Source organism: Quercus lobata, chromosome 11 (genome assembly GCF_001633185.2).
Source record: "Quercus lobata isolate SW786 chromosome 11, ValleyOak3.0 Primary Assembly, whole genome shotgun sequence".
NCBI classification, from domain to species: domain Eukaryota; kingdom Viridiplantae; phylum Streptophyta; class Magnoliopsida; order Fagales; family Fagaceae; genus Quercus; species Quercus lobata.
In genome coordinates, this window is record NC_044914.1 from 30,644,572 (window position 1) to 30,655,273 (window position 10,702).

Sequence of the window (10,702 nt, forward strand, 5' to 3'; positions counted from 1 at the left end):
TTTTAGTCCACTAAGTTACCAAGTCTAAATTTTGTTCATAAGCCTATTAACGGTCTCAAAGTTGACGGGACTAAAATGACATAATTTTAACTTAGTGAATTGTCCATTTTAGTCAACTATGTTACTAAGTCTAAATTTTATGGTTTAAATCTATTAATATTGTCGAAGTTAACAAACTAAAATGACAAAATCTTAACTTAGTGGACTAAAATGATAATTCATTAACTTAAAAAGGTTGTAGATTGTATTTCTGCTCTCTCTCTCTCTCTCTCTCAATGTAATGTATTGAAAAAAAGAGAGGAAAAATGTGCACGATCCTAGTACATGGGTATTGTTTTGAATGTAACGCCCAACTCTCATGTAGGGATGGCAATTTTTCCCCGCCCCTCCCCGCTTCGCCCCGTGCGGGTTTTCCCCGCCTCGCAAAGGTGATGGGGCGGGGATGGGGCAAGATTTTAGCCCCACACCATGGGGCGGGGTGGGGATGGGTTTAGGCTTTTTAGACCCACCCCGCCCCGCCCCATCCCACATTACTAAAGGTTATAATTGTAAATTTTTTATACCCTAAACCCTACTATTTAAACAAACATATTAATATTAGCAAATTTTATTCTACCCAATGTGATTCTCTGCTTTTATTTTGTTATGTGTTATACTATAAGATTTTTATTTATTTTTTTTTTTTAATGATTGTCTTGTTAAACACTTGGATATATTATTCAATTTTTTCTAAAAATTTATTTGATTTGATGGGATAAATTTAGTTGTAATTTCAAGTATATTTTTATTAATGAAATAGGTTTCATTAAAAAAAATTATACTAGTTGTAAGGCAAATTAACAAAAAATAGAGTTTTACGAGATGGGGCGGGGCTTCGTGGGATCCCAAGGGGCGGGGATGGGGTGAGAAAGTATTCTACGTCATGCGAGGCGGGACGAGGATAGGGCAAGACAAAACCATACGGAGCGGGAACGAAGATCCCATCCTTCAGCCCGCCCCGCCCCATTGCCATCCCTACTCTCATGGTATTGTTTTTGTGTGTAAATCGTTAAACATTCACTAAAATAAACAAAGTCACTCATGTGATGACATGTATCCATTTTTAAGATGGATTTTATTAATTTTACCATGAAAGAAATACTATAAGCAGGTTTTTTGTCACACTCAAAATACCCCCAACATCCGCCTTAAATAAGCAGTTAATACATGCAGCAGGATCTGCAAATAAAACAAGAGGTATTGAAGCAATGTCTTTTAGTTATACCAAGTTATCGACACAATATAGGTTGAATGGGTACCTGCAACTATGAATGAGAGCACTTATTGATCCATGCAGAAGAATTTAGGTTGAATGGGTACATGCAGAAGAATTTACCTCTTGTTAATTGGTGCTGCCTTTGTCGATGTGAAGAGGAAACTGTGGATCACTTATTGATCCATTGTAAGTATGCTCATACCTTGTGGAGTGAAGTCCTTCGTTTGTTTAGGGTTTAGTGGGTGATGCAAAAGAACGTTGTTTCTCTTCTCTCTGCATGGTGGAATTGGTTGGGGAGTCACACTTCAAATGTGTGGAATATGATTCCAACGTGTCTTATGTGGTTAATTTGGAAGGAGCGTAATACCCTAACTTTTGAGGAAACTGAAAGATTTATAGATTGTGTGAAATCTTTGCTGCTTAGGACTTTGTGTTGAGTGGTCCCGTATTTGGGAGTTTACGCATTATCATTCTTTGTTTGATTTTCTTAATTCTGTTAGTCTTTCTTTTTGATTGGTTTGTATTTTTTTTTCTGTGCAGTGAGTTTACTATCGTAAATCCATTGTACTTCTATTATCAATAAATTTGTTATTACCTATCAAAAAAAAGAATGAGTACCTGCAACTATGAATGAGAGCACTCAAGGAGTGAGCGGCCAAATATTTGGACTTCGTTTCACAATGAGATTTTTAATATTATGTTGCAGGGCAAGTTGAGGACATCTAAAAATTGCACAAAATTCAGCTACCAACAAAGAGGTTTCCATGAGTAGTTCAACTTTAGCAATAGTTCTGACGCTTTATATGACTGATCTTAGATCTTTGGACATCGTTATGTAATGGGTTGGTTCACCAGAATCAGAGTCTGTTTAATACTCAGCAGTATTGCCATGTGATTGAGCTCATTCATGCTGGACTTGTTTAATCTTGGTGAGTTGAAATTTTGAACCTCATGACTGATGTTTAGATCCACCAAGACCATAAAGCATTATAGTGATTACAGGGTGTAAAGAAAAATTTTAAGCCATTTTCAAGTACTTTTCTTCCCCTGACGTGTCAAATACCAAATCAAAATTTGTCCGAGACTTACCATTAACTCATCTAAAATGAGATTTTTATTTAGATTTAAATCCTTTCTTTTTTCTTTTTTCTCCTTTTTTTTTTTTTTTTTTTTTTTTTTTTGGAGGAACGAAGAGGGAGGATTTCTTTAATTCAACTTCAGACCAACCACATCACAAGCATGCAGCGTGAGCCAGAGCCAAGGCTTAAATAGATATTGGATATGGATTTTTGATGAGAGCTGGAAGCTACAAATTTCACATCAAGCAACCTGCGTGTAATCTGAAGTTTAATCCATTCAACCGATCCATTCATCCAATCCAGTCAGAAATCCAGTGATACTCTTGCCTGCAAGTTACAAACAACATAATTGACTATCTACAACAGAACAATAAAAAGAGAATCACGCACAACCATAATTTGTTTTTTGGTGAAATAGATTTTCTCAGTCACGGTAATACTTTTTTCACATTTTCCTTCGCTAATATTAAAGCTCTTTCAGTATACTCTGTAGATAAAATATACAAGAACAGGCAAATTACAAAATTTGCATGAACCCAATTGCAGGAAAATATGAGGTTGGGATCCAGTGGTTACAAAGAATTCAAGAGCTTGTATATAAAACCCACTTTTTAGAAGCCAACCTCCCCAATCAGATGTTGAAAGGAAAACCGTTCAAACATGTGGTTAACCATTTTCCATCCCTTAATCACTGACCTGCCTGCAAATGAACTAGAATGGCCAGCAGCATTTAAAACATGCTGGGCAAAGACAGTTTTTTTTGAAATCATCCTCTCTGGACTCCATCGTCTGGTGTGGCCATCACCATTAAATTGCAATCCATTGCTAAGCCTATATTATAAAGAACAGAATAGAGTTAAAATAGAGAGATAAAATAGAGGAATTAATAAAAGAACATAAGTCGTGTAAAATAGCAGACGTTGCAAACAATATTTGTTTACTTTGTCTTCCGTCAATTGACTCATAATTTAGAAATGTCTGCCAGTCCATTGAGAGCAAATACTTATGAGAATTAAATGGATTTGCAAACTATTGTGTGATGTGATATATTCTGTAGTCCTGGGTATAGAATTTATGTTGTTTCCCATATGATACCAGATATAACAGCAAATACTGTATTTAACATACAAAATTGAGATAATTGCTACAAACACATAAAAACATTCCAAAACTCAATCATTCTGGAGAGGTAAGAAAATTCCAAGCTAATTGAATTAAATCAAAGGATATCAGAATTGTTTGCTACTTTGCTTGAGGAGAGATCTCTCACCTGAAATGATTTAGGCTACATCAAAGATGAAGATCTTCTATATCAGGTAAGAGACTTGAATTCCCAATAGACTTCTTATCAGGTAGGTTAACCACCAGCTGACCACATGCACCACTTATATCCTGACCCATTTGCTTACGAATTGTTGTCCGGATGTTATAGGTACCCCTAAGAATTTTCTGAAATCTTGATACCCCCTCTTCGCTACTGGTTCTGAATTGACTCAAAGTACCAATTGGATTGAATGGTATTAAGTTCACAATCTACAAAACAAGGAACAAAGCCATACATATGTCAGACTATAAAATGATAAAATCATGTGAAGTAATAATGGTACAGACACCAAAGAGACTTTATATTGAGCAACACTTGCATTGCTATTTTTTTTTTGGTCTGATAACATGTTTGTCTCATAAATGATGCCATTTATTGCGTACCTATTGAGAAGGTCAACTACTAATGAAATACATGGCTAGGGCATTGCTAAAATATTTTCTTCAGCAATGACAAGCACCTAGTCAAAACTATAATACAAGCATCTATATTTCAATTTTCAGTCATAGTTTATTTGAAGCCTATCAACCTAGGTTCATATTGCAAGTCTAGAGTAACAGTTGGAACTTCATGCCTTTTGTACTTAGTTTGGTATTTACCTAAGATCCAACCCAGTTATAGAATTATTGCCCCTGGGATACAACCTGCATATGATAAGCTAAAAAGATCTAATATTAATCGTATAAATGTTTAATTTATGTTATTTTTTCTCTAACTCTAACATCAATTTGGTCAGTAGTCAATGTAAATCAATCGCAAACAGGTCAAGTTTGACTTAACTAAATTTTATTTTGATGGGCAATAAAAAATGTATTGAAAATAGATTTGGCTGAAAATTGGAATGGTGGCCCATCGCTGACTACACTTTAAGGTAACAAGATGTCTATCAGTAAAAATGTTGTTGGGTGAAATTTTATATAAAATGCCATGAATGAGACAAAATATTTGGCCGCTTAATACAACCAGCTGTCCCCTGATTTCTCAAGGTCAGCTACAGAAACCCAACATAGGCACAGCTGGTTTCTTGGCAAGTATTTATTTTTACTCAACAATATTATTTGTTTCCCAGAGTTTCAGCATGCATTATTATAATTATTTATTCTTTTCAGGTGTGCCTTGCATCCATGGAAGTTGTCTTGAGCATCAATCAGTTCAGCGGACCACATAAGCATCCAATTATACACAAATATAATGCTATAAGAAAAGGTATTACAAAGTTTAACATCTGTAAATTGTGTTCAGACTGATCATGATAAAACTTGGAACTTGTCAATATTCAAATTCAAGAGCTCACGACTTATCAAAAGAGTGTGGGGAAAAAAGAGGAGCTCACCACTTGAAATGTCTCTAGCAACTTGCCAAGTAGGTGGGCATGCTGCTCTCCATCATTCACTCCATCAAGCATTATGTACTCAATCAAAATTTTTTGTTGACTGCAATTTTGAGATGAAACATGAGATATTCTTGGAATTCTCACTGCCTTCACAATTGTAAAGTCTAAAGAAATGTATATTCACATAACTTTTAGTAAGGCATTAAGTATGACAAATTTCTACCCTTAATTGTGTGTGTAAAATTCCTACCTGATCTTTTGATATTGTTGCAGCGCATCCATAAGCTTTTCCAGAGGAAAAGCCCGAGCTGCAGGCATTATCTGACAACGGATATCTTGAACTGGTGCATGCAATGAAACTGCTAAGTTCAAACCTGGCAGATCATTATGAAGCTTGTTGATAGCATGAACGATGCCAACCTACAGAAGATTAGATGCACAAAAAACACTTACGAGTCAGACATTTCCCACATTGCCCTCTTGTATTCTAACAATTAACACAACTTTTTTTTTTTTTTTTTTTTGAGAAAAAACAATTAACGTAACTTGGAATTATACCCAAGACTGCATCTTAAATAGACTGTAGTATCATTAGACTGGTAAAATATATCAATAAGATTAGGAAGAGAGCAAGTAAAGGAGTAGGAATGGGCAAGGGATCTCACGTTAACTGATATCTGTGGACCAGCAATAAATTCAATCCTCAGATATGAATTGCATGCTTCAAGTGATGGATTGATCATGTCCACTCTTAAGGTAAACTCCTGGTTAAATTCATGTCAGAAAAGGAACCCCTCCCTTTCAAATCCTCCAATGGTCTTAAAACATCCATGTAAACCATAAAAAATCAAATAAATGCCATGTGTTTCACATCTGGCTAAAAGTTGGAGGGAATTGAAGAATTTAAATGAGAAGAGATCTTTTTCCCAATTTTTTTTTATTAAAAAAATGGGTACTCCAAAGGTAATGAACATTATTTTCTACATATGATTTGAGTCACCTAGAACATCGAAATAGCCTTAAGAGCGTTTGATGACTTGTAAGACAAAATGACATGTTAGCAAAGACATTTCTTTTCAATCTTAGAATGTACCCCTGAATTGCGAATTAGAATCCTCTCCATTTGCTTTGAAATGGAAAAGGCCCATGTGAAGAAAAATATGGTGTCAACTGTCAAGTGAAGTGATGTTGAAAATGTTGCACCCGTGCACAAAGCTACCACTTTATATATGTGATCTAAAACCAGTTATCATTCCTTATTTCACACCTACTACTTTCAGAACAGAACAGACTCAAGTTTCTACCCAGTACTTTTTTAGTTTACACAAACCCGTCAGCGTCAGCACATGAGTTGATATGGGTAATCTAATATTAGGTTAAAACAAATCCTATAACATAGAAATAGAAATAGAAAGAAAAGAATGAGAATTGGTACTAGTATAGTAATACCGTTGAGACAGTTATTCTCCTGGGTGACAACTGAAAAGGCGAACCCAACATGACACGAATAGCATCAACCAAAGCAGCATAGTTATTCAACGGCTCACCCATCCCCATAAAAACGACATTACGTATAGAGTCAACTCGCGAAGCATGAACCAACTGCTCCACAATCTCACCAGACGACAGGTTGTTCTTGAACCCCATGCTCCCCGTGGCGCAAAAGCTGCACCCCATTTTGCAGCCCACCTGAGACGAAACGCACAGCGTCGACCTCGGCCCGCCGGGGCGGGGCTTGCCATCGTATTTGCCTAAGCGCGTGTCGTATTTCATGACGACGGCCTCGACGAAGCTGCCGTTTTGGAGCTTTATGAGGAGCTTGGTGGTGACACCGTCGGAGGAGCGGTGAAGGGAGTGGAGGGTGGTGGTTAGGGGTTTGAATTTGGAGGCAAGGAGGGAGTAGGCGGCGGAGGGTAAAGATGGAATTTCGCACCAATCTATGGCGGTGGTGATGGTGTTGGTGTTGGTGTTAGTGTTGTTAGGGTTTTGGTGATGGGTGATTACGTGTTTCCATATCAGTGGGATGAAGCTAGCGTTTATGCTGGCCTTTTCGAATTCTGATCGTACTTCTTTTGCGTCGAAAATTGATTTCATCGACATTGTTGATTCTCTCTCTCTCTCAAAATTTCACACCTTGATTTCTGAGGCTTCTTCCTTGGCTTCGGGTTTTGGAGGGTGCAAAACAAAATCAGTGGAGTTCTGAAACGACGTCGTTTTCTATTTTGCAGGTCACTAGTGAAGAAAGCGACATGTCGTTAATTGTTAAACCAACAATCACAGAAAAATTTGCAGAAAAGCATCTTTTTGAAAAATATTAGCAAGAAAGCATGTGGAGGAAACATTTTAGTTAGTTAGACTGTTTTAAAAAAAAAAAAAAAATGGAACTTGAGTTTCTGAAACTCGAGTTCCAAGTTTTTTCACACGAAACTCGAGTTTAGGAAACTTGAGTTCTGTACAAATGGAACAGTTTCTTAAACTCGAGTTCCACCTTTTTTTTTTTTTTTGGTCCATGTCAAACTTCATCTAAGAGGAAATGGGTTGGAACTCGAGTTTGTTAAACTCGATTTTCAAAAACAGTCCAACTAACTAAAATGTTTCATCCGTATGCTATGTAGCAAAAAATTTTCTAAAAATCTATTATTTGGCAAATTTTGCCCAACAATCACAATTCACAAGTAGCTGCTGCCAAAGTTGTATTTGGTATTAATATTATGCTTAAATTTTTACCATATATTAATTATGTCCCCCCACACCCCCCCCCCCAAAAAAATGTCCATACTCGTGGGAAAATTTATTAAGTATTTTTGGAGTATAATGATATGGTAATCCATTTTCTCGTATTCATAATGAATTCTATCACGAGTACTTAATAATTACTTATTGTCAAGTTTAGTAACGTCAGCTTGTACCCAAGTGGGGTATTAAAATGGTTGAAAATAAATGTGAAATTGGCTTGGTTGGGATTGTGTGATCTATTAGTTTGGTGTTGACCTTAGCATGCTCCCTTGTCTTTAGGTTAGTGGAACGAACGCTTACTTAAGTATATATATATATATATATATATATATATTATTTCAACAACCCACCTCAAAATCAAAAACACACTTTCTCTCTCTTTATATTAATTTTCTGAACACTACTCTCTCTCTCTCTCTCTCTCTCTCTCTCTCTCTCTCTCTCTCTCTCTCTCTCGGTGACTTTCTAAAACTTCTTTCCTTTTCTCTATCGGTCAGTTTCTTCTTCCTTCCCTCTTTCTTCACCGGAAAACCCATAAAAAAAAATAAAATAAAAAAAATTCAAACTACCCTTCAATGGGTTCCAGTTAGCTTAACTAATAAAGCCTCTAATGGTTGAATAAGAGATCTAGAATTCAATCCTCGCCTACATCAAAAACCAATTGATGGCTTGGTTTGATAATAAATAGTTATCATCAGGAGTAGACGCCATAGGTTGAAATTCTCTCAAAAAAAAAAAAAAATCACTTCGACACAAAACACATATCAATTCGAGTCCATTTTCAGCAGTTTAGACAAACCTGAGGTTTGACTCTTCAGATTGGTTTTTTTTTAATCGGTTTTATGTTGGGTTGGGGTCTAACTCTTAGGGCTGATTTGGGTTTTTTTGAATTGATTTTATGTTGGGTTGATTCCTCCATCTTTTTCTGGACTGAATGGAGTTAGAGAAGAGAGAGAATCAAGGTAGACGAAGAGAGAGAGAATATATTTAAAAGAGGAAAAAAAAATTCGTTCTAAGTCCATTCCTACCCAACCCGGTTTAGAATATTCCCAAAAAATAGTATAAAAATTCAAAAAATTAAAAAATATCATTCCGGCTTTATTTCTAGCCAAACCGGGCTAGGAAAGGCTGAAAAAGAGGAAAAAAAAAATTTCCTTCCGAGTCTGTTCCTACCCAACCCGGTTTAGAAAATTCCAAAAAAATAGTATAAAAATTAAAAAAAAAAATCATTCCGACTTTATTTCTAGGAAAACCGGACCGGTAAAGGCCGAGAAAAAGAAAAAATAAAATTTTCGTTTCGAATCCATTCCTACCCAACCCGGTTTAGAAAATTCCCAAAAAATAGTATAAAATTAAAAAAAAAAAAATCATTCCGGCTTTATTTCTAGCCAAACCGAACTGGAAATGGCTGAGAAAAAGAAAAAATAAAATTTTCGTTCCGAATCCATTCCTACCCAACCCGGTTTAGGAAATTCCCAAAAAATAGTATAAAAATTCAAAAAATTAAAAAACATCATTCTTGCTTTATTTCTAGCCAAATCGAAATGGAAAAGGTTGAGAAAAAGAAAAAATAAAATTTTAGTTCCAAATTCGTTCCTACCCAACCCGGTTTAGAAAATTCCCAAAAAATAGTATAAAAATTCAAAAAATTTAAAAACATCATTCTGACTTTATTTCTAACCAAACTGGACTAGGAAAGGCCGAGAAAAAGAAAAAATAAATTTTTCGTTCCGAATCCGTTCCTACCCAACCTGGGTTAGAAAATTCCCAAAAAATAGTATAAAAATTCAAAAAATTAAAAAATATCTTTCTGGCTTTATTTCTAGCCAAACCGGACCAGAGAAGGCATTGAAAAAGAAAAAATAAAATTTTCATTCCAAATTCGTTCCTACCCAACCTGGTTTAGAAAATTCCCAAAAAATAGTATAAAAATTCAAAAAAGTAAAAAACATAATTCTGGCATTATTTCTAGGCAAACCGGGCCAAGAAAGGCCGAAAAAGAGGGAAAAAAAAAATTCATTCCGAGGTTGTTCCTACCCAACCTGGGTTAGAAAATTCCCAAAAAATAGTATAAAAATTCAAAAAATTAAAAAACATCTTTCCGGCTTTATTTCTAGCCAAACCAAACTGGAAAAGGCCGAGAAAAAGAAAAAATAAAATTTTCGTTCCGAATCCGTTCCTACCCAACCCGGTTTAGAAAATTCCCAAAAAATAGTATAAAAATTCAAAAAATTAAAAAAACATCATTCCGGCTTTATTTCTAAGCAAACCGGGCTGGGAAGGCCGAAAAAGAGGAAAAACATTTTTTTTTGTTCCAAGTCCATTCCTACGTAACCCGGTTTAGAAAATTCCTAAAAAATAGTATAAAAATTCAAAAAATCATTCCGGCTTTATTTCTAGCCAAACTGGGTCGGGAAAGGCCAAAAAAGAAGGAAAAATTTTTTTCGTTCCGAGTCCGTTCTTACCCAACCTGGTTTAGAAAATTCCCAAAAAATAGTATAAAAATTAAAAAAAACATCATTCCGACTTTATTTCTAGCCAAACCAGACCGGTAAAGGCTGATAAAAAGAAAAAATAAAATTTTTGTTCCGAACCAGTTCCTACCTAACCCGGTTTAGAAAATTTCCAAAAAATAGTATAAAAATTCAAAAAATTTAAAAAAACATTCTGGCTTTATTTCTAGCCAAACTGGACCGAAAATGGCTGAGAAAAAAAAAAAAAAAAAAATTCGTTCCAAATCCATTCCTACCCAACTCAGTTTAGAAAATTCTCAAAAAATAGTATAAAAATTCCAAAAATAATAAAAAAACATCATTCCTACTTTATTCTAGCCAAATCAAGCCGAGAAAGGCAGTGAAAGAGGGAAATTTTTTTTTTTTTTTCGTTTCGAGTTTGTTCCTACCCAAACTGGTTTAAAAAATTCCCAAAAAATAGTATAAAAATTAAAAAACACTATTTCAGCTTTATTTCTAGCC

The 10,702-nt window shown here is 35.2% G+C and overlaps 1 protein-coding gene across 2 annotated transcripts; it reads right to left on the reverse strand.

Annotated features, from left to right (window-relative positions):
- Positions 1-2,725: 2,725 nt before the first annotated feature.
- Positions 2,726-7,192, reverse strand: LOC115966244 (dual-specificity RNA methyltransferase RlmN). 2 transcript variants are annotated; one of them, XM_031085497.1, is made up of 6 exons: positions 6,441-7,150; positions 5,657-5,755; positions 5,242-5,411; positions 4,992-5,091; positions 3,605-3,867; positions 2,726-3,165 (listed from the first exon to the last, which is right to left on the reverse strand). In XM_031085497.1, the coding sequence occupies exons 1-5, from the start codon at positions 7,089-7,091 to the stop codon at positions 3,625-3,627; spliced, it is 1,263 nt and encodes a 420-aa protein (XP_030941357.1). In that variant the 5' UTR covers positions 7,092-7,150; the 3' UTR covers positions 2,726-3,165; positions 3,605-3,624. The 2 variants fall into 2 exon arrangements, with proteins under 2 accessions (XP_030941357.1, XP_030941358.1); XM_031085498.1 differs by lacking the exon at positions 5,657-5,755 and having other exon boundaries at positions 6,441-7,192.
- Between the last annotated feature and the right edge of the window lie 3,510 nt (positions 7,193-10,702).